This window comes from Chlorocebus sabaeus, chromosome 12 (assembly GCF_047675955.1).
Source record: "Chlorocebus sabaeus isolate Y175 chromosome 12, mChlSab1.0.hap1, whole genome shotgun sequence".
NCBI lineage: Eukaryota > Metazoa > Chordata > Mammalia > Primates > Cercopithecidae > Chlorocebus > Chlorocebus sabaeus.
Window position 1 is genome coordinate 46,006,399 of NC_132915.1, and position 25,153 is coordinate 46,031,551.

At 39.1% G+C, this 25,153-nt stretch overlaps 1 protein-coding gene across 10 annotated transcripts in view; it reads right to left on the minus strand.

The window, feature by feature from the left end:
* The window catches only part of BNC2 (basonuclin zinc finger protein 2), a 454,964-nt gene that overhangs the window by 254,247 nt on the left and 175,564 nt on the right, over positions 1–25,153 (minus strand). For 7 of the 10 annotated variants that reach the window (XM_073021623.1, XM_073021622.1, XM_073021620.1 and 4 more), the window contains one exon: positions 12,783–12,866. The exons of the other annotated variants lie outside the window; for them this stretch is intronic. In XM_073021623.1, coding sequence (XP_072877724.1) covers positions 12,783–12,866 — 84 coding nt within the window. The remainder of the gene's footprint in view (positions 1–12,782; positions 12,867–25,153) is intronic. 10 annotated transcript variants of the gene reach the window in all.

A 25,153-nucleotide genomic window follows, 5' to 3' on the forward strand; every position in this document is an offset into this window, starting at 1 on the left:
CGCCAAATTCTGTTAAATAAGAGAACATCATGGAGTAGTGAATCTATCTAAGAGCAAGGTGAATAAAATCTACATCTTTTACTTTCCAAAAACAAAGTTCTCATTTGGGGACATAAAGAAACCAGCTTCACAGAGTCAAAGGAATACAGACAGGGAAAGAAAGCAGGGTAAACAACATTAACCAAAAGTTCTGAATTAAACAGTAAATAATGACACTGACAATTTTCCTACGAGCTGGAATCCCTGTTTAGATTTTTGGGGGTTTTTAATTTTGTTTTATTTTAGTGTATCTGTTTTCTGCTCTTTAGGTGACGGGAGTGCATTCTCATATAAAAGATAACGAATGATGCTTGCATGTATTATACATAGACTTATATGACTAATAATTATAAACAAAATTCCTTCGCATATCAAAGGGGGAAAACCTTTGTTTATTCAAGAAATTCCTAATGGCTTCATTTATAAGTAAAACTTTCTATTTGAGACCCAGTAGCATAGCACAATATAGCTGGAGGACAGCAGATAGCTCTTATGATGAACTTTGCACAGTTTTGAGGAAATAACATCTGAAAGCAGTTCATTCTTCCGGAGTGAGTAGATGAATGGTTCAGAAAGAATAAAAATCCCAGGGAACATTCTGAGATTTAAAAAAAAAAAAAAAAAAAACCCACAACTGAGAGGTGGAGGCATTCTTGCTAATTAAAATTTCCAGTTCTTATGGTCTTCTATATACACAAGTCCCAGTCAAGAAAGATCTGCAGGATCAGGCCTGTACTGAGCAAAAGTATACCTTCATCACATCACATTAATTGTATTATTACTTCATAAGGCTAACCAGCCAGGTTTATACAGAAGAGATTAAATAACAAGATAATCTTATAAACAATGCTCATTTCATCAGTGTACCAAATAAGTCTGATTTATATCTTTGACTGTTCTAATTAATTTCTGCATCCACATGCTTTAATTTACACAGCCAGACACCTACACTGCAGTACGGACAGCCATTTTTTTAATGTGTTGAACTTTGAGATGGGTTCATGTTTAGTCTCCCCAATGTTGCTGTTTTAGTTCCCCTACACTTAAAAAATGAAGTGACTGTTGTAATACCTTGCACTAAAATTAAAGCATGCAGAAAGAAAATATTTTATCAAACTTAATACCTATCTCTCTTGCCAACATTTTACATTTAATTTTAGTTGGTATAGCTTTACTCAAACGTACAACTCGAACTGTTCATTCCAAAGTTCTGAACCTCCCTTTTCGGACTAATATTCCACTCAAAGCCTTTTAGATATATAAGTTAATCTCATTACAGCATCAATTTTATATCCTCATCTTTGTTTTAATGTAGTTCCCAGAGGCTTAGGGGACAGCTAATTTTTAAAAAATATGATTTCTAATCACGGTGAGGGTCTGGATAACATTTTTAAACTGTCCTCTAGAATGCTGGTTTACAACACCAAGTACTACCATTGAATAGTTAGAAATAAAGAAATTCCAGAGATGGAGGAAAATTAATCTCATCCCAATTTCCTAGCCAGAAAGACAAAAATATCTCTGAATCCAGACCCACTTATAATACACCATCAGTGACATCACATTAATGCCAGCACTCTTTTAAAATCCCTAAAAAAAATAACCACCTAAAGGAGTATCCTGGTGTCATGATTATTTTAGTTTAGTCATTATACAACTCTCATGGAGAGTCTCAAGTGTAGGGATGAAGATGTGTGTTTACTTATTTAATCAGGCAAGCAAAAAGTATTTTACTTGTCTTTGATATCAAAATTTTATTTCTGGATCTAATCAATGTTTACTTGTAGGACTTTAATACAATAACAGATGTCAGTTATATTATCTGTTTTTGATTATAAACTCCTAGAGGGCAAAGACCCTATCTATTTAGCTCACTTCTTTTAAGATGCAAACACAGTACCATACCCAAAAAGGCACTTAAATATGGTTTATATAACATTGATTTCAAGGGGAGTTGGTCTGTGTATATGCTCCTTGAAGCTCTCCACTGGCACTCGATGAACATTAAAGATTTACACTTTTATGTTCTTGGGCAATTCCATTATTCAGTTGTCTATAATGGCAGTTTTGAAACAGATTATTAGATGGGAATATTTCTGATACTTAAAAGTGTAAGAATCAGCATTTGAACAACACCTAAATTCTAAACTACCTGACACTAGAAAAGTAGAAGGGAAAAAATAAAAGCAAGACCACAATATTCCATTTCTTAGCATCAAGTTAGCACATTTCACACACGGTGCAGGAAGATCTGCTATTTTCATAGTGAAACCTGCCAAGACAACTACTACAGTGCCTAAAAATGTGGCCTCCTCGCATGTTTCTTCACCTTTTCCCCACCTTTACTGAGGTCTAACTGATACTTACAGCCTTCATTTATGTCCCCTTGGATTATACAAAACAAGGACTAAAGAGTTAATTTTTTTATTTTTTTATTTTTTTAAGTCTCACTGTGTCACCCAGGCTGGAGTTCAGTGGTGTGGTACTGTGATATCGACTCACCACAACCTCTGCCTCTGGTCTCAAGTGATCCTCCCGCCTCAGCCTTCAGAATAGCTGCGACTACAAGCACATGTCACCACACCCAGTTAATTTTTGTATTTTTATTTTTAGTAGAACCAGCCTTTTGCCATGTTGCCCACGCTGCTCTTGAACTCCTGGGCTCAAGTGATCTGCCCACCCTGCCACCTTCCAAAATGTGGGGATTCAAGGCATGAGCCACTATGCCTGGCCTAATTTTTGATGAAAAGAAAAAATTCAGAATACTGTTATATAATACTTGTTAAACTCTAAAGGAATAAAACCTAGTAAATAGTATCTTAAAGACTGACACATTAGCAATGAAGAGTGTGTTACTAACTACGTGATTTTAGTTAAGTCTTAAAAGTTCTCTGCCTCAGTTTCCAAATCTGTAAAGATACTAGGTTACATAACTGAAGTAATTTCCAGCTTTGGCCGGGCTGTAATCCCAGCACTTAGGGAAGCTGAGACAGGTCAATCACTTGAGGTCAGGAGTTTGAGACCAGTCTGGCCAACGTGGTGAATCTCAGTTATCCATGTGAAATTTTGTATTTTAAAATACAAAAATTAGCTGGGTGTGGTAGCACGCACCTGTAATCCCAGCTACTTACTTAGGAGGCTGAGGCAGGAGAATCACTTGAACCCGGGAGGCAGAGGTTGCAGTGAGCTGAGATTGCGCCACTGCGCTCCAGCCTGGGCGACAAAGCGAGACTCTGTCTCAATCAATCAATTCCAGCTTTTAATTTCAAAAACATATGAAAAAATACTGATCCTAAAGAATTGAAAACACATCTTGAGCTTCCATTATCTACTCAAACAAAAGAATTTTTCTTTTTCTTTTGTGTACATGTAGGGGGGAATGTGTGCTCTTAAATTACTAATTATGACTAACTCCAACAAAATATTTGAACAGAATATCACTAGTTATTCTTATAAACATATAAAAATAAGGATATATACATATATATATGACATGTGTGTATGTACATACCAAATCCATGCATAGTCACACACCCAAATACAAATGCATAATTCTATTTAAGCCAAGAATTAAAATATTTTGTTTTTCTCTATTGTTTCCTTCTTCTATGAAGCTGCTATGGCTTAGGAACATACATAAACATAAGTATCTTATTTAATACTTCTTACATTAGTACTGGCAGTTGCCAACATGAACAACTTATGTTAAGTCGGTTGTCCAAAATCTCTCACAGAAATATTGGTATTGAGAAAGAATGTAGAAATGTAGTTAAGTTCTCAGGCCATTCGACCAAAGTTTACTTAATCCACAATGTATGTGAAATACAGAACCTGAGACACAGGAACTCACAAATTTAATGCTGCCTAACTAGATGCTAAGTTAACAGCAGCAGCAGAATAAAGTCTCGAAAATATGTAGGGGCATCCAGTTCACACCACACCGAAGTAAGAACAAGGGAGGAGAAAAAAAAAGTAAGTTCATGAAACTGTTTTTTTCCCTGTAAATATTTACTAACACACTTCTGAAAGAAAGCACAAGTCATTGTTGAATACATCATCATTTTCTTATTTGTTTGAGAAACAAATGTATTACAGAATGCGAATTAAGAAAGATAGAAAGAAAAACATAGTTATCTTGTTAAAAAATGTTCTGTGTTCACTTTAGATTCTTTATTCTAGGGAAAAATTATAAAAATGTTTTTAGGTGAAAAATATTTAATTTTTCAAGATATGTGAAAATTTCAGAAAAAATTATAATTTTTATCTGCTTGGCCACCAGAAGCTAGTAAAAGTAATTTACACAGTAACAACAATGTATTCACTACTAGCCGAAAGCTAATACACAGGCACAATCTCCTTCAGTCTGTCCAACAGTGCCAAGAGATAGGCTGAAGAACTCATCTTTCTATAATATCCATCAACTAAAATAAAATTTAAAGATAAAAACACACATGGCCAGGCACGTTGGCTCACACCTATAATCCCAGCACTTTGGGTGGCTGAGGCTGGCGGATTACTTGAGATCAAGAGTTCGAGACCAGCCCAGCCAACATTGTGAAACCCCGTCTCTACTAAAAATACAAAAATTAACTGGGCATGGTGGTACATGCCCATAGTCCCAGCTACTCGGGAGGCTGAGGCAGGAGAATCGCTCGAACCTGGGAGGTAGAGGTTGCAGTGAGCCAAGATCGTGCCACTGCCCTCCAGCCTGGGCGACAAAGCTAGACTTTGTCTCAAACACAGACACACACAGACACACACACACACACACACACACACACAGAGTAGCAACATCCTGACTACTGGTCATTCTATTCAACTTCAAACATGTCTAAAGTTAGAGGAAACACAAGTGTTTCAACCAGAATGTCTTCCTCCTGTGTCCAGAGTAAGAAGCGAGAGGGTAACCCAGAGCCACAAACTTCTAGTTGACTTTCACCAACAATTTCATTCAGGTCCAGGGAAGAGGATAACTCAATGAGTATTCTGCATTCCTTTTAAAAAGCTTAATCAAGGTTCAATTGCTTTCTTTTAAATAATTCACCAATGGTCACACAACTTTATGCAAAAATGTAACCTAAATTTTATAATTTTACAAACTAAGTAATTGTAGATATCAATCTTTGAACTAGCAGCAGGAAAACCAACATTATAAATGAAAATGGAATTGCAGTTCACTTTCTGTGAGGGTAGAGGATGAGAATCAATTGTAACAAAAATAAGAGGATGCAAAATAAAAGTGAGAATAATGGAAAGGAAAAGAGAAAATGGAGAGACAGGAGGAAGAAAAAAGGCAGCACGTGACAGTGAAAACAGCAGGCAATAAGGTAAGGGAGGGATGAAGGGGCAAAGGGAGATAAAATATTTTTAGCAAAACAACTCTTGTCCAAAGCTTGCCCAAGTTCCAGACCATCACTTCTATCTGTTTTCTTTCTTTTTCTTTTTTTTTTTTCTATTTTTGAGACAGAGTGTTGCTCTGTCGCCCAGGCTGGAGTGCAGTGGTGCAATCTTGGCTCACTGCAGCCTCCACCTCCCAATTCTCATGCCTTAGTCTCCCAAGTAGATGGGATTACAGGCACGTGCCACTATGCCCAGCTAATTTTCTGTATTTTTTTAAAATTAGAGACAAGGTTTCACCATGTTGCCGAGGGTGGTCTCGAGCTCCTGAGCTCAGGCAATCTGCCCACCTCCCAAAGTGCTGGGATTACAGGCATGAGCCACCGCGCCTGGCCATGTATGTGTTTTCTGACAGAGGGATTACCTCTCCAGTAATTTTTTAAAAATTCTTTCTGTACCTAAACAGTAACGGTCTCTCTCTTTTTTTTTTTTTTTTTCAAATTTCCATGATTATTTTTACATAAAAGTTCAAGCTTGAAAGCTCCACTTGTGTGTAAAGGAATGGCTTTTATTTTACAAATATACTTTGGAACCTACACACCATTGCTCCGTTTAGTGCACAAAACCTCAGAGTTGTCCTGACATTCCAAACCCGACAGTCTTTCCTTTGTAAAGGACTTGGGGATGTCTCCTTCCATAGTGCCTGAAAATTACAATCAAAATCAGTGTTCACTGATTGTGCAAAGCCTTATAAATATGTTCCCTTGCTTGAGGAGTAATCTTCTATCACCCAAGATGGTTGTTTTTAATAGCAAGAAAACAACATGGATGTGCCCAAAGTGTCAGAAGCTCTCAAAGGAACATTCATAGTTGGTCATCAGAGAGAAATTGTCCTCCAAGCTGCACTATGTATGCAGAGCAAGGGCACCTAATATTGCAATCACAGCCAGACTCTATAGAAAGGTACACTGTGCCTCAATTCAGCCTGGCAAAGCACCTCCCACCCACCCCACTGCACCTTTACCTGGTGGCTTGCTTCTTTCCACCCATCCACCTACACATCCTCTCTACATACCCATAAACCACTGGTCCTTACTATATTCAATACCGTAAGAATGTTTTATATAAAAATTCATTAAATAATATACCGCTTTTGATATACTGATCCTACAAACTGTAACTCTGTGAAATGGTTCAACACGATGTCATCACTATACAGCAACTTGTTTCATTTACAGTATCTGTTTCACTTCTACTCATGAGCTAATATAATTCAATTTTTTTTAACTGCACACAGGCTGCTAGACACATGTGCATGGCAAATGGAATCTGAACTTAGCTTAACAGCCTCATTTATTCCTGATGGTTTAAATTATTTCATCACAATTAATGACACCCCCTCAGCTTCCTGTGCAGCGCTGCCAGATGTTCAGAGACCACAAAGCCACTCTCTTCTTTGACGGCTGGTGACAAGTCGTCCTCTGAAGGACGTTCCCTAGGTGCGCGGGCCGGATGACACCTCCATTGCTTAGCACCTCTCTGTCTCCCAGAGTAACCATGGAGAGGAAAAGGCAGGAAGGCATGAGAAACCAGCAAATGCATTAGCGAGGGCAAATTATGTGAAGTGATCTAAACTCGGAGGAACTTGGCTCCTGCCAGAGGAGTTCCTAACCTTGTTGTTTTATGAAAGGGCTCTTTGCCTCCACCTTCCACCACTGGCATCCACTGAGTGCCTACCATGGCGTCAGTACTCAGGGAAAGTCAGAACAATAATCATATAAACTTTTCCACAGGGATCTGTTTGGTTCTTAGTAATTTTGTTTTGCATAGGGGGAGTGTTTTTTAAACTTAACCCCTCCGTCATGATCTTCATCTTGTTTTTAAGGGTAAACAGTTTGAAATCACTGTCCTCCTGTTCGGCTGTGATTATCTTCTATCCTACTCAGTAAAAACTTCCAATAGAAACATACAACATTTTGGCAACTTGTGGTAAATGGTTTTCCGCCATTTACTTCGGTTTAGGAGGATTTAATCTTTTCAGGGGCTTTTGTTGTTGTTCTTGTTAGGTTTGTTTGTCATTATTGTTTTGTTAATTTTTTAAAGAAAATATTGAAAAACAGACTTCACACTTTTTCTATGTTGATTCTGATGTGGGTATAATCATTTACCTCCTTTAATAAGAAAAAATTTTTTCTCAGTGCAGGAATTCAGAAATAGTAATTATATTCCTCATTCAAATTTCATATAAAAATATAAATTCACATAATCGCAGGCAGCTAAGAAGGTAGCAGAAATAGTAAACACACTAATACTTTCACAATAAGAATCCAATTCCACAAGTCTAATTTAGAAAACATTTCCATAAACTAGAGAACATGTGGCAGACATTTTATGGATTATTTTTTAAATGTTTCAAAAAAAAAAAAAAAGTTGATCTTATTCAGGGAATAAGGGGCCTTTCCATTTGCCAAAAAGTGTAATAGGAAAACAGACAGGCCACCTGTGTCAGCCCACCCTATAGTATGAACATGAGCTATAAGGGCATTTTGGAAAATATTTTCAAACTGAGATGAGAAAAAAAAATTCAGTATCAATACAGATTCCAAGCAGATGCAAAAGGCTTCTGTGCATGTTAGTGATTATGTGTGTGGCCTACACAGGCTAACTTCAGATTCCTCCAAAACTCAGTGTACTTTCTCTTTTTAAGCTACTTGTGATTAAAACTAGAGCCTCATCCATATGAATTTTGACAATGGATATAAACACAGAGTAAACCAATCAAACCCAACAAGTTGAATTTTCTCCCTCTTAGGTGGCTTTTTCAATTCTAAATGACTACTGAATTTTACCAGACACTCCATAATTAGTATTTTGACAGCTGTTGATTAAAATTACTTTACTGGGAAGTCCTAAGAAACAGTCTAGTTTTTATCAGAATTGAGGCACTCAAAGGGAAGCTGAGATGGTGGCATACTTGCAGCAAGCAGACAATAGGAAACTCTTAGCACTCCCAGAGTAACGTCAAATTTTCCATGGACCGAAACTAAAATGAAATACTTCAATTACTGAGAGGTAGATAAGTAAAATAAACAATTAATTTCATACGGTGAAGTCAGGAGAGAGTCATATGGACCTCATTCTGTTGTCTCCAAACATTTTATCGGAGGGGAAAAAGGAGCTGAATAAACTTTAAACTCTCATGTAGGGATGTATTGCTTGTGTGTCCCTGGCAGATGTGGAAAGGAGATGAAATGGGCAAGGGAGAATCAAATATCCCATCGCTGCAGGTTTGCTGAGGGAAAGAGCACTGCAAAGATCTCACATCTGGCAATCATTTGTCAATAGCTGGAAAGAGAACTGCAGGAAACTTTCTGGCTCTTGGAGAAGATGAAAAGACAAAAACCATGTGTCACACACACACAAACACACACACACACACTCACTCACTCTGCAATGGTACAATGACTACTACACTTATTCTCTACCCCTCCCTTCCCCCACTAAATTTAATGATCTTCAGATATACTCTACTCCATGGTCAAAAACATGCAGTCACTTGACTTGTTAAAGCTGCAGTGTATGTACATTTTTCAAATAAACCCCAGGGCTGATGTTAGAAAATCAAAATCAGTCAAGCATAGACCGCCTGGTACTTTGGGCAGGAATCCTTGCGGTTTAGTCAATAAACAGAATCTGAATGAAAGACACCACAGTAACTAGACAGTAACGTTTTGAACAGATCTGAACCTGAAAGAGGGGGTTGGGGGACCGGTGCACTGGTGACCAAGGATATAAGGCTACTGGTCCACTTAGACTGCTCTACCTGCAACACGACTTTGTTTAGCACAAGGTCATCTATTTGGAACAGAAAAAAAAGAGAGAGAGTGAACTTATATTTGGGGGGATGTTGTGGATGTATCTGTGAAGGAAACAACCTTTTTTTAAAAAAATAAGTTATACCTATTTAATAAGGTGGTAAGGGGAACTTCAGATTTTGTTTAGTTCATACTGGTGTTAAAAAATATAGAAAATTTGCTGGATTCATTGTGAGTTCATAAACATGACCAGCTTTGCCCCAGTAGGTTTATCATGTAATAAAAAGTTTTCAAGACACCCTATACAAAAGTAATTAACTTCTCCAACATCATAGGAATTTAAATCTGTTCATAGTGATCGACAGACTTCGATGAGCAGCTTTTGGTTCCCCCTTATGCTGCATTTAACTAGCAGCAGCAGCCGAGCTCATCCCCGTGATTCCAGAAGAGAATGCTGCAGGTTGTTTAATAACCTGGCAAATTCACAGTAGCTTGTCAAATTATTACAGGAACAGTGTCATCACTAAACAAGCCTGATCACGGTTAATTACAATGCAGACCAGAGAGCAGCCACAATTGTTCATTAATTACAGGAAGCACCTCATTTAAATTTTATGGAAATTTACACTTGCACCCCAGTATGTCTGGAAAAAAAGTGATCCTTCACGCATTCACAGAAGAAAGAAGTCTGTGGTTTATAAAACATCACAGTAAATTGTGTCTAATCTAGTACCGAAATATTGGTTCATTATTTACTCTAATTTTCTAAGCACTTCAGCGTTGAAAAATACCGAGTCAAACCTCACATCTTGAATTCCCAACCAAGGAAAGAACTGTGCTGAGCCAAATGTAACAACTTAATACATGAGGCACAACTGAACTAACAGGGTAACTTTTCTCTGATAAAAGTAAAATATCAGCAATTAAGTAGACTTTAAATTAGAATAACCATTTCTTAGAAGATGATTGCATAAGAGTGTAATTCTTCGCTACTATTCATCAGTTAACCTCCCAAACTGGAGTATCCACTTCAAAAGCCACTGGGGAAAATAAACAAAGTTAGAGAATCAAAATCTTGATTTCCAGTTATTTTTCTGAATCAAGCAATATTAACACAAAACACAGCAGACGCCCTTGCAAAAGTCAAGTCAGGCACAGACTTGAAGGATGACAGTCATTCAAAACCAAAGATACATTCATAACAGAGTAGGGGATCTTGGGATTATTGAAAAATAAAGCTGCTAAGAAATCTGAAATTTTAGGAATAAAAGGTAAAGGTTTAAAAGGAAGAAGGCAAAGAGCAGAAAGGGGCTCCACCAGTCATGAGAACCTATGTCAGCTACAATATAAAAGTAAACCAGATTTGAGGGCTGTATGTCTAAACAAAAATCCTTTCTAAGAAGGAATATAAACAAACCGTTGCTCCTAAATTGAGGTGTATGGGAGGTTATTCTCAGAATCAAGAGGCCAAACAGCAAATCCTCTAGTGATGGTAATGCCTAGCCCTGGGGGAAACCCTATGATACAAGCAGGAGGAGGAGATGACTGGCAAGTCCTATAGTGAGTTCCCTAGAGTATAAAGCTGTGCTGAACAATAAGAAATGGCTCATTCTCTAGGAAAAAATTTAAAAACGACGAGGACACATGCCATGGCAAGAATGAAAACAGTCTAAGCTAAAAAATACTCCTGAAATAGATAGCTGGTGAAAAGTATATTAAGCATCAAGTTTATTATGACGGACATAATATGGATATGTACTAGGTATTTCTAAAATGTGCAAAAGTCATATTTAGGAAGGCAGAGGAAAAAGAAGAGAGGAATAAATGCTTCAAGTGGGTCCCAGCTACTTGACCAACTCTCCATAGTTGATCATCTTTTAACAGATTCAGTATTTCCACGCAGTCCACCAAAATGATGTTCCGCAATGAGGAATCCAATAATACCACTTTCATTACTTTGTCCAGGAACTTGGTCTTTTTTTGCAAGGTCCTTGCTGAACTATCAAGCCCACAATCTGGTTTATCTACAACCAGAATGTTACTTTAACTTGTAAATACAACATTTTCTCCATTTTCTCCCGTAGTATGTCAATGTACTCAATAGGTTTTTTTTTTCCAGTTTTATCTCACACACTCACATCTGCAAAACCCATTTTTCTTTTCACTGTAACTCAAGGTTTAAAAACAGATTTCCAACAATCACCCATGACAGACCATTCCAGGTGATGTGTTCGAAGAACATCACTCGTCCTACCCAAAAAAGGTCAAGGATCAGACTACTCTCCACAAAAAGTCTTCCATCACTCTGCATTTGCGTGTCACACACAAGCTGTTAGCTTTCTAGAACTAGGAAATACATGATCGTGTCTCATATGTGTCCCACCTGCTTTTCTGTTATATCACAGCCATACACCACCCAGACAGTACCAGTTTGGGGCACAGCAGAGCTCAGGTGGTCTTCCCTAGGCCAAGAGCAGGTGTGCTAGAGATGGCATACTCTTTGGTACCATAAAAACTGAAACCTCCTCCAACCACCACTTCCACCCTCATTCTCACTGTGTAGAACTCCATTTTTTAAATGGTTCTCTTTTCTCATTTGTGGTTCTAAATCAGTACAAATGTTTTAAAACTAAGCTCACTATGCTCATCTTATAAGCCTGAAAATTTAGAAAATGAGGCCAAATGGAGGTTCTAAAAAAAAAAGTATGAGTTTCCTCATGCTAGGGAATGCTATCCATGTTGAAACTTCAGACTGCATCTTTGCATTGGTACACACATTCCTTAAATATTATAAGGTACATGGAAATGGAGGCATGCCTTTAGCCAAAATGTCATATTTACATTTTTAATTTGCAATACACCAAACCACTTCTAATGTCTCAAGACCACACAAAATGAACTGAATTTCAATTCAACAGTTTCACCAAAAAAAGTACTTTGCTAATATACTCCTATTACACCACAGGACATATCTTCCAACCCATGAAGAAGATATTTATCATTAAGTCCTACTTTTCTGATAAGCACCTAGTTGAAGGGCTGCTATTCTCCTGAGCCAGGAGACCATATTGTAGGAAGCATGACTTACTCACATATATCCCCAAGTGCCTAGCACAGTCCTTAGCACATGATAATAAAAGTCTTAGAAGGTGAAAGCTGATATTTACTGGGTACCTATTATGTGGCAGGTCCTGTACTAACTGCTGAATATATGTTAGGTCCTTTAAATTCTCATAATCACCTTGTATGGTACATCTCCATCTTACAGATCGGAAAACTAAGGCTCACTTAAATTAAGTGACTTGCTAAAGGTCTCACAGCAACTTGTGTCAACTCTAGGTAGTCAACCTTCAGAGACCATGTACTTACTGCAGTATGTATATATTTCTTGACTGAACAAACAAATGATCTACAGTTACAGACAACTCGTCCTGAAAAGGACCTTTGGCTGCGCACACGCTACAGTAGTCCCTCTTCACACCTGTCTCAATGGTTGTCTTTTCCTGATGGCACTGATATACCCAAATGGCTTTCCAGGACCACAGTTTCTGTCACACCACCCCCAGCTGAGAAAACAGTTAAGACTCCAACCTGGACTTCCAGCCTGTGGTCTGGCTCCTCCAGGTTTGGGCAGAAGTCTGCCCCCAGCACTCTGCCAGTACATGCCAATGGAACCTGAGGGAATACAGCCACATTAGATGCTGTGTATGAAGGCTGCTGAGAACTGCACAGTCACACCTGACCCAGGCTGAGAGAGGAAATCCCAACTGCGGGTCTACAATGGGTCATCGTGGCTTGACATGTATGTGACACTTAGTATGTCAAATATATAGTGAACACCATATAACAAAGTTTATTAACTACCAGAAGGTAAATTCCAAGAAGAAAAAAGCAACATAAATTTTGTTCCTCCTTGTATTCACAGCATGCAGCACACAGTAGGCACCTAATAAACATCCACAGACAGGAGGAAGGGGAAAGAAGGAAGGAAATGCAGGAAGGGGAAAAGACCAAAAGAGATAATTTCTGTTTCACATTGGTAACAAAAATTTTTTCTTTTCCTCTTTCCTTTAGTTTTCTTATGTAGGAATTAAAACAATACATTCTACAATGCTTAAGTTCCTTTACATTCTTAAAATATGTATTCAAATTTATTTTTCCTGTTCCTGGTATAGGCTAGCACAGGCAGACTTCTATTTATCAATATTTATTATTAATAGTCATTTAAACATGTTATCTTTAAGTTTAAAAACTTTGTTTTATATATCTGTCCTAATAATAAAAAAACAAGGTTAAAACTTAATGAACATTATATTTAAAATTCTACACTGAAAGCCACTAAAATCCCTTTTTCAAAACTAAGCTATTATAATTAGTCAATACCATCCCTAAATACTGCCTACTGTCCCTTGCTTATTTCATTTCAGATTTTTTAAGATTAAACAAGGTTTTAGATTCCACCTAAACATGTTTTCTGCTTTTTAAAAATTTCTAACTGTTCCTCATTATTTCCAGACTTATACTACCCTCACTAATCATATAACTGTCTATATGTCCCTAAACTCAATACATCAACTAAGCATCATCTCACCTTTGTCTTCTTCCCCTATAAAAGCACTCCTCTGTTTTGTTTAGTTTGACTTTTTTAAAACTCCAATTAAAATCATCTGTGCTAATCAATTTGCATTGTACAGACATCAGTTTTCAGCCATGCATGTTAGCTTAGAAGGTTCTTCCCTCTTTCTTTTCACCCAAAAATCAGTACATTCATTCAAACTTAAACAATGTTCAGTATACCTCACCTTGCAAGTTCACTAGTGAATATCACTGGAAAAAAAAAAAAAAAACAACCCACACTCAGTCAACGCTTCAAACATTTTTAGGTCCAGTTCTCTCATTCTTTCCAAGTCTTTTGTTCTTTACTAGGCTCATAAGGTAAAATGGACAGAGTGTCATCTGTCTTTGAAGTTTATAACCACTCTTTACCCAAGAATTTCACACATGGAGGCCAATGTGCCAGTCACTATGTGGGCATCCTACGTGTAGATTAACCCTCATTTTCCTCTCAACACTCTTACGGAGTATGAGCATCTCCAGTCGACAAACAAAAAAACTGAGGCTTTGAGTAGGTAAATAACTAGCTCAGAGTCACATGTTATTAAGTTGCAAAGCCTGGATTCAAACTTAAGAAATGAGAAAGCAAAGAAAGGTTGAGAATACATTTCAAGGAAGTTAATTAAAAAAAAAAAAAACATGTAATAACTACATTTAGTGACATCCATTCTAGAGGTATTTGTTGATGTTTCATATGAAAGAAATTACAAAGAAGACAACAAAGGGAAAAAGGTGCTAACAGAAATCAAGACCTACTACTTGCTCCTTGGTCTAGGACAACACAAGCAACAAAAAAGGGAATTTATCCTCTTAACTGAGGAATGAGAAAGAAATGGGGCAGCAAGAACGGGGACACTGTGCATTTGTGTTGGGTCACACATAGAAATAATGCTGAATCTACCCCTCAGTTGACATATGGAGGGCCACTAATGAGTTCTGCAACAGTAATTCTCCCCAGGGAGCAACAGAAGGGAAAAGAAAAAAATTAACCTTACAAGATTCCAAATCAAAATGAATCCCCCCAAAACCTTCTTATAAAACCTCAATCAATGTGACTTAACAAAGGCAGATTCAGTAAGCCATATACTGCAAATTAAGTGTAAACCTCATCCGATCTCACATACACAAAACAAATTCCTACTTACCTTAAGATTATTTGACCACGTCACAAACACTAAGTTTCTAGTTCTTTTTATCTTCACAGTCACAGAATGCACTTTATAAACATTCTCAAGAGGGAAGGAGAAAGTTAAACAACTAAAATTACATGCAATTACAACTTGAGACACTTAGAAATACACAGTTTCTAAGAGAAAACATAAAGTTCTGTGAGTAAGTTGGGAGGAAACGGTGGCAAACTACCAGTATGTTTCAACAATCATAATCACAAAAAGGAGCTAGTAGGGAAGTGGGTACATTTTCAAACTTAGAGTGCTAGGATTTCTGAGCAGAAAAATATACCCATAAGAATCTTTGAAGTGGACTCCCATATTCTGAAAAATGAGGAACTAGAGATTCAAATCAAAATTGGTTCGCGAAGTTCACTGAAGGGTTCACAGTCTAAAAATATACCACACTCTCCCCCATCCACCACAATCAGCATCATCAGTTAGGGAAATGTTTCAGCATGGAGAGGCAAATCATCTCTCTTCCTGAATTCAAAACATACTAAGGAAGATACAAAAGAGACAAAAGTTGATAACCTAATTAGTTGTAATTTAGTACATCTCATTCCACCTTTTGATTTAGAAGCCTCTGAAGTTAGCCAGCTATAAGCAATCAAAAAATGACTGAAGAAAAATCAGGTATCAGTTGTCTCACTCCTTATTATCACTCTATTGCAAATTAGGATAATAAAATATGGGGTGTGTCTAACCATTATTTAATTTTAAACTGATTTGGGGAATTCCATTTTATCCACTTTTCCTCTGTCCTAGCATCTAGTGCCTGTTTTAATGACATACTATATAGTACAAAGTTCTACAAAGATTTTCCAAAATGCTCACAGTGATTAAGATGACAGGTACTTAACTTTTATTCTTTTTGTATGATTGCATATGTTGCTTTTAAAGTAATAAAATCATTTAACTTAAAAAAAAAAAAAAAAGGTGAACTGTTCAGCTAATATTTCTAAACATTATGCCACAGGTTTAATTATGGAATAACTGTCTACAACTGATGTAAATTTCATTATCTTAGTGCTGTAACAGGAAGTCAGAGGCCTTAAAAGGGACCCTCTGAAATCCCCAGGGCAAGAGGAGACTGAGTATGTAACTACTCTCCTGTACATACATACCTCAAAGGAATCATGGCGTGTGAGAAAGCTATTTACAACTTACTTTGTGTATAATCAGCAGAAACAAAAGATATGACAACAAGTATAAAGGCCTGTCTCTCTCCCCTCAGGAGAATTCAACAAGGGAGGGCCAGTGGGCATTCACTTCAGTGTCAAAAGGGCTTCCAGAAAACACATTTTCTGTGGGGCAGAGAGGAAATATGGCAGGCTTCCTACACACACACACCACACACACACACATACACGCGTTCTTTGTTTACTGAGATCACACACAAAAAATCCTGTTAGGGACCAGACTCCTGAAAAGAGGCCATAAAAAGCTCCAGGTTGTAAATGGGAGCTACCATTGAAAATATCTGAAGATGAATGGCCACGAAAAATGGGTGGTAGGAACGGGACAAGGGGGAAAAGAAAAAGGCACAGAAATGGTAACTTGAGAAAAGAATCATGTTACAAAGAAAAGGGCTCATAGTCAGGGATGCCTCCTGCAGAGCCAGGGTCCACTTGAAATTTCCATTTTACTTCTAAATATTAAACATGCAGGTAGGCATCTGCCTGATAGACACTATGAAAGTCACAGCCTAAATAAACAAACTAACTTCCATGTGAGCTCCCGTCTCCTCAGTCAAGCTGGCCCCAAGCCCAGATCAGTTCTGAATTGTATGTGTTTTGGTGGCTTCAGTCTGGCAGTGTTGAAGGGACAAAGACCTTGGAAAAGAATGATATACAACGTAAGTTTAAAAAAAAAAAAAAGAGGGAGAGAGATAAACAGAAATAAAGCCCCATCAGAGGGCTCCTGAGCGACATGGCTAGGTACAAGCACTGCCCGATTCCAAGCCAAAGGGAAGACCCAACAGCACTCCAGCCTAATTTCAGGGGTTATATAATGCCAAGCGGCAAAAGGAAAAATCACTCCGATAACACAAAGAGTTCAGGAAGACTATTAAGTGAAGTAGATTTGACAATAAGCTCACCAGGAGTCCCTGTGAGAAAGAGCAGATAAAGAAATAAACAAATTACCCAACACTGTAAAGATGAAGATGCACGCTAAACACACTGCTGCAAAATAAATGAATACAAAAGCAGAAACACAGGAAGGTGAGCTACGTGGCAGGATATGCAATTAAATTCTATCTTCATTTTTCAGCCTACAATTTAACTAGAAGACAAAATTCTGGGCCTGAACTTTCTCTACCACAGGACCCCAGGCTAAGACTCAGAAGGACCAAGAATATAGAACCTAAGGCCGAAGAAGGAACCCACTGCTCCCTGAACAGAAAGCAACTAGTAAATCAAAACAGTGTCAAGCTGGATGTGGTGGATCACACCTGTAATCCTGGCACTTAGGGAGGCCAAGGCAGGAGACCAGGAGTTCTAGACCAGCCTGGGTGACACAGGGAGAAAAGTAAGAATAAAAGAAAAATTAGCTGGGTGTGGTAACATGCACCTGTAATCCTAGGAGGATTACTTAAGCCCAAGAGTTCAAAATTAAAAGGAGCTATGAGTGTGCTACCACACTCCAGCCTGGGTGACAGAGTGAAACCCTGTCTCAAATACATACATACATACATGCATATATACATACTAACAGCACAGCATTTATCCAGCCTGGGTGACAGAGTGAAACCCTGTCTCAAATAAATAAATAAATAAATACAACACAGTATTTATCCATTTTCAAATATGGAATGACCAGAAATACATTCATTGTTATACAGTCCTCAGATGAGGCAGAGTTGTAGCAATAGGAACATGATAAGGATGGGAGATATTTTATAGGAGAGGAACTGGATAGGACAGGTGCCGGTGCCTGAAAGAGACACAGATCTCCTCTGGAGTTATCTCAGAGCAATGAACTATAGGATCAGCATAAGATAAAAGAAAACGGAAAAGAGTCAATCAGTATGTGATTCTGTTATGCAACAGGTTGAGAGACACAGAAGATGACGGAGGTGGGGGGATGCCGGAGTTTGGGGTGGAGCAGGTACTATGTCCTCACAGGCGCCAGGAGCTATTTTCACTAAGCTTCACTCTTGCTCTTCCTCAGGAACTGATGCTCCGGGAGGAGCTGCCAAAGAACAGTGCCCTGGGCTCTGTGATAGGAGCAACCTCTGCAGGTACAATTACAGGAGATTTTCACAGTCACAAACAACAACAAAAACACCTTGTTTTTATACTGTGAAATATGGGATAAAAGGCAAAAATCTCTCTTCCTTGGTGACACCCTGAGGAGCCTAATGGACCATGAATAATGCTAAAATTACATAGAATCTTTCTTCCAGAGTGCTCAAAGGACTTTACACATAATATTTATTAATTCCCACATCAGACAAGTAAGGAAGAGGAGAAATTTCCATTGTACTCCTTTTATTTCTAAATGAGAAAACTGAGACCTATCACTATGGTCTCCCTCTACATTTGATAAAAATGGACAGAAGGGAAATTAAGACAAAGTTCTCTCAATGACTTCGCTAGTGCTTTACTTGAAAAACATCCTACTATTGCACAGATTTCACATACTTCCTGCAATTCTTGTTTTACCTGGGTTTTAGCATTGGAGAAAATGAGAATGAAGTCACTTGTACCAGATCCATGGATGGATTCTTTTTTTTTTTTTTTTTTTTGAAATAGAGTCTCGTTCTGTCACCCAGGCCGGAGCACAGGGGTGTGATCTTGGCTCACTGCAAGCTATGCCCCCTGGGTTCAAGCGATTTTTCTGCCTCAGCGTCCCGAGTAACTGGAGGGACTACAGGCACCCGCCACCACACTCAGCTAATTTTTTGTACTTTTAGTAGAGGTGGGGCTTTACCATGTTAGCCAGGATGGTCTCAATCTCCTGACCTCGTGATCTGCCTGCCTCAGCCTCCCACAGTGCTGGGATTACAGGCGTGAGCCACCATGCCCAGCCTTTTTATTTTTTTTTTTTTGAAGATGGAGTCTCACTGTGTCACCTAGGAGTGCAGTGGCGTGATCTCGGTTCACTGCAACCTCTGCTTCCCGGGTTCAAGCGATTCTCCTGTCTCAGCCTCCCGAGTAGCTGGGATTACAGGTGCCTGCCACTACGCCCGGCTAATTTTTGTACTTTTAGTAGAGATGGGGTTTCTCCATGTTGGCCAGGTTGGTCTCGAACTCCTGACCTAAAATGATCTGCCCACCTTGGCCTCCCAAAGTGCTGGGATTACAGGTGTGAGCCACCGCACCCGGAGGGTTCTTTCATTCAAGAAAAAAAGGTACAGAACTCTATTATTTTCTATTGGTTTCCAATCATTCTTGTAATCAATTTTGAACACCCCAGGTTGTTATTTATGGGCAAATATATTGTCGACTCTGACAACTGACATTAAATGCAATTTGAAGTATGCCACATCCAGGTTAACTTATTTTCTATCCTCAATGCTCAACTCCTGCTATCTCAAAGACAGGTAATACTGAAAGAGTTCTAGCTTTGCAATTAGACCTCTGTTTAAATCTCTACTGCAATATCTTGTAAACTTGCTCACTTATCTCAGAGCCTTGTTTCCTGCATCTGTAAAATGAGGATACTTACATTTATTGTGCAGGGTTGGCAAGGTTGAATGAGATGACACATGTAAAGCACCTAAGCATTCAGTAGGTACACAGTATATCTGTAAATGCTACTTTGCCCCTAGCCCACAAAAGCATTACCACGGCATACCAATCCAATGAGGGCTGAGAACTTTGAGACCATGACGGAAGCCATATGGGGGAAAGGAAAGCAAGTTACAAGGGTCAAAGGAATATTATAAGCAACTGGGGAAACTAAAAATAGAGTGACTTGGTCTCACTTAGGGGCCAAGGGCCAACTCAACCACCTTTCAAAAGGCTTCCTAGATGATGCTGTGTTTAGAATGACTGAAAACATCGCTCTCGGCTCAGAGGGACTTACTGTTAAAGACTTCACTGGGTGCTGGGCGTGGTGGCTCATGCCTGTAATTCCAGCACTTTGGGGGGCCGAGGCGGGTGGATTACCTGAGGTCAGGAGTTAGAGACTAGCCTGTCTAACATGGAGAAACCCCATCTCTACTAAAAATACAAAAATTAATCCCAGCACTTTGGGAGGCCGAGACGGGCAGATCACGAGGTCAGGAGATTGAGACCATCCTGGCTAACCCGGTGAAACCCCGTCTCCTAGCCGGGCGAGGTGGCGGGCACCTGTAGTCCCAGCTACTCGGGAGGCTGAGGCAGGAGAATGGCGTGAACCAGAGAGGCGGAGCTTGCAGGGAGCTGAGATCTGGCCACTGCACTCCAGCCTGGGCAACAGAGGGAGACTCCGTCTCAAAAAAAAAAAAAAAAAAAAAAATACAAAAATTAGTCAGGCATGGTGGCAGGCGCCTGTAATCCCAGCTACCTTGGGAGGCTGAGGCAGAAGAATCGCTTGAACCTGTGAGGCAGAGGTTGCAGTGAGCCGAGATCACACCACTGCACTCCAGCCTGGGCAACACAGTAAGACTCAGTCTCAAACAAACAAACAAACAAAAAAAGACTTCACTGGAGGATGAGGGAGCGAGAGTGGCAAGAAGCTGTACATCTGCCCCTCCTGCAACCAACCCTTTCACAATTAAAATATAAGGTAATTTTCTGAGTTCTCTTATGCTAGCAGCTTGGTCTATAAATAATTAAAAAGTAAAGAGTTTCCAGAGAACATGCATGAATAAAATCTGAAGAACCCAACCCTCTGGGGGTGGGCAGAAAACTGACAGACAAAACCAATAGTCCCGGTCAGTGCCCAAGGCATGCTTCTTGGTCAAAGATTATTGTGATCATCACCTGAGAGCATGTCTGAAACTCATTTGCATGCCCCACCTGAGACCCACTGTGACAGAAACTGGAGGTTTCTGAGGAGTCCCTCACCTGTGTTTACAAGCCCTCCATGTGATGCTGACGAGCATTAAAGTTTGAGGCTCACTAGCCCATGTAAACTAGAAAACCAAAAAGGAACCATAAGGCAAAAGCTCTATAGATGGTAAATTAGTTTTAGAAAAGATATAACTTAAAACAATGGAGAGAAAGAAGAAGGAGCATACACCAGGGCATAAAATCCTTATCTACCAGCATCTCACTCTGTGAAGAAAAGAAAGGAAGGCAGGAAAGGAAAAGCTTAGAGAAAAAGTCAAAATAGCAAGCAACTTTGGTAAGGCCAACTCCACATCTGCTGCAAACATTAGAAAGAAATTATGTGGGGACAGACATTAACTGTAGCATTTACATGAAAAGCACTTTAAAATGATCCAGGTCAACTTGAACTCAGTCATTGGGTTTGCTTCACTCAGCTTCTCTACCTGCCTTTCCGCGGCAATCAAGAGTGAAGATGTATTTACCTCTAGTGAGGAAAGAGGCTGCCTTCAAGTAATGACCATCAAGCTACTAAATGCTTTATTCTCGGGGGAGGGTGTGGCATTTTTTTAAGAAAAGAGTTTACTTGGGAAGAAAATACACCCATTTTGTATTTACTTACTTCATCAGAGGCACAAACGTGGAACAAATTGAAAGTGTTTCCTCCCTCGCTAAACTTGACACTAAAGGGAAAAGGATGATTGAAAAACTATGTAAAAAAAGCAGAATAGTGAATTTGAATGAAATAGGATAGAAGAATGTGTTGTGGCATCAGAAAGGGAAAGAACAAATATTAGCTCCCAAAAATTCAACTTCACAAACTACTCATTGAACCACCTACATTAAACCAATTATGATTTTTTTTAAAAAAAAAGTTTAAGTAGCATACACAGATTAAGAGACAAATACAATGAGCATTTAGTACTAGAGTAAATGGACAGTGGTTGGCTAGAGATGCAAATTACTCTGGACTAGCACCTTGCCCCATTTGACATGAGTTAGACTTACTATGAAGACCGAGCCTGAAGGAAGGCCACAGATGGTACCAACAGACCAGAGGAATTCCGGATGCTCTAAACAGGGGAGTCAGGGGAGCCTTTACCTTTCGCCAAAGCTCATAATGTAGCATGTCGAAGATCAATGAATCAACACGGTTTTCTTTGCATGCAAAGCTTGAACATAGGTAATGTTAAAAGAAGAAAGGAAATGAGAAAGCAGATTCAGTCCTGCTGTTCCATACAGGAAAAATTTTCCCAAGTCAAACATAAGTCATACTGTGTACTACACAATTCCCCCTCCAAGCCTGCTGAGGACCCCAGACTAAAAAGAGAAAAATGTGCAAACGCATACAAAGCTGATTTCTAAGGGATACCCCCACCCCCATCCCAAATGCATGGATCTCAACTGGGGTGAGAACTAGGGGAGATGAAAAGCTGCAGTATTCTGTATTAGACAGGTAAAAAGTGAATACAAACCCCTCCTGCCAGTAACATCTTTGTTACTGAGGTTCTCAGGAAGTGGAGAGAAGATAAAGTAAAAGGGAGTTATATTTTCCTTGGGGATCTTATAAAAATATTTTTTTCCCAAACTGAACATACTTTACTCCTGAAACCTGTAGCTTTAGAAGCTAAGAAGAAGCTTAGTGGACAAAAGAATGCTTTATAAATGGTAGAATTCTCTTTTTTGCTTTTCTTTTGGTATTAGTTGCCTCACAAAAAGACAGAGCTACTTATGTAATTGACTTACCCAATGGTAAGTAATGCTTAAAATACCATTTTCTTTTTCTTTATTTTTATTTTTGAGACAGGGTCTTGCTCTGTCACCCAGGCTGGGATGCAGTGATGTGCAACTGTGACTTGCTGCAACCTTAAACTCCTAGACTTTCCTTTCAGTTTAATTCTGAATATCTCTAGAACATGACTCCAACTAAGCAACCTTCTAGAAGGGGGAAAATACCCATCTGCCCTGCAATTTAGCTGAGAAGTGGTTTTTCTCAGCTAAATTTTTTTCTTTTTTTTTTTTGATAGAAATGGAGGGTCTTGCTAAGTTACCCAGGCTGGTCTTGAACTCCTGGCCTCAAAGTGATCCTCCTGCTGTGGCCTCCCAAAGTACTGAGATTACAGGCATGAGCCATATCATGTGGCCACAATTTCTCTCTTTCATGCATTCTCATTAGTGATGTGAAGCTCTTCTCAAGTTTCATCTGTCATGTACCTCTGTGTGAACAGGGCTCCTAAATCCCTAACCCTTACCTCTCATGTGAATTTCAGTCCTGCATTTTCAAACTCTCACTAGAATTTTCTAAGCATCCAGTTAACATCTCAAGCTAAACAAGCAAAGCAAATAGGTTCACTGGTCTCCTTCCTTTACTACAGCTTTCCCTGAATTTTGCTATATTTTTCAATATTATCACCATAATCCCATTAACAAAGACTCAGAACCACACATCATTATTAAAAGCCTTCTCCTTATTTCCTAAACCCAGTCAGTTCTGATAGCCTGTCCATTCTGCCCTTTCAATCCCCTCAGCTGTCCCCCACACACCTTCCAGAATATTTCTAACAAGTACATGCTCAGACCTCTGCAATAACCCTTTAGCAATAATTCTGACTTTATCATTCCATACTTGCCAACTAGTGCTATACACCACCCCTCCAATTGTCAAACACATTCTCCTAGATCATGTTTATAGCTCCCCACCAATTACCAATTACAGTTCTTTCCAGGTCCTCTACAATCTAGCTCTAACCTGCCTTTCCAGCTTTATCTTCTCCTCCTTCTTCATGAAAAATGCTTGATAGACACTCTAATTAGAATATTTTATGTCTCTTGCATACTGATTTGGACTTTCCTAACCTGAAATAGTTCTCATGCTGCTCTTTTTGGAATACCCTCGCCTGTATTCTCCCTTTGAAAATGTCCCTATTTCCTGATGCCACTTCTTCCATGAAATTTCCTGATACCCTTGGATGAAAGGGATATCATTATCCCAAGTGCTCCCTGTTCCTTAGGGCTCTAAGCACTATATCACCTTGAACTGTAAATACATGTTTTTCTCTCCTTAGGATCAAGAACTAACTTATTTCTCTTTGTATTTCCCAACAGCACTCGCCATACTGCTTTACACATAGCAGATAGTCAACAAATACATACTAAATAATAAATAAATATCTTAAAATTCATAAGGGCACCAGTGACACAATGTTACAAATAGAGTGATTTTAACTATTTCATTATTCCAGCAGATCCTCAACAAATACCTGTAAGGCAAGTAGGGGCCAATAATTTCTGTTTTATAGAAACTCAAGATGTAAAAATGTTATTATTTATGCACAGAGCATTTTTTTGAGTATAATTTAGCCTATTAAGGTTCAGTAACTAACTCAATGTCACCCTGCTGATCTGTAGTATATTTCTGCTGAAATGATTCTTTTCCTCTTACTGGACTTTCCTTTCAGCTTACTTCTGAATATCTCTAGAACATGACTCCAACCAAGCAGCCTCCTACAAGGGGGAAAATACCCATCTGCCCTGCAATATAAATGAAAGAGTTTGCCATGCACGGTGGCTCATGCCTGTAATCCCAGCACTTTGGGAGGCCGAGGCGGGTGGATCACGAGCTCAAGAGTTCGAGACCAGCCTGGCCAATATTGTGAAACCCCGTCTCTACTAAAACTACAAAAATTAGCCGGGAATGGTGACACGTGCCCGTAGTCAGAGAATCGCTTGAACCAGGTAGGCGGAGGTTGCAGGTGAGATTGTGCCACTTAACTCCACCCTAGGTGACAGAGCGAGACTCCATCTCAAAATACACAAAAATAAAATTAATTAATTAATTAATTAAAGAGGTCGTTCCTTGTCTAACAAGTTGTCAACATATGATGAAATCTAAAGTACACAATGTGGCAGGGCACGGTGACTCACGCCTGTAATTCTAGCACTTGGGAGGCTGAGGCAGGTTGACTGTTTGAGGCCAGAAGATCAAGACCAGCCTGGCCAACATAGCGAAAGCCTGTCTCTACTGTAAGATTTTAAAAAGCTGGGTAGTGGCACATGCCTATAATCCCAGCTAGTCGGGAGGCTAAGAGCACAAGAATTGCTTAAACCTGGGAGGCAGAGGTTGAAGTGAGCCGAGATTGCCACAGAACTACAACCTAGACGACAAGTGAGACTCTATTGCCAAAAAAAAAAAAAAGTA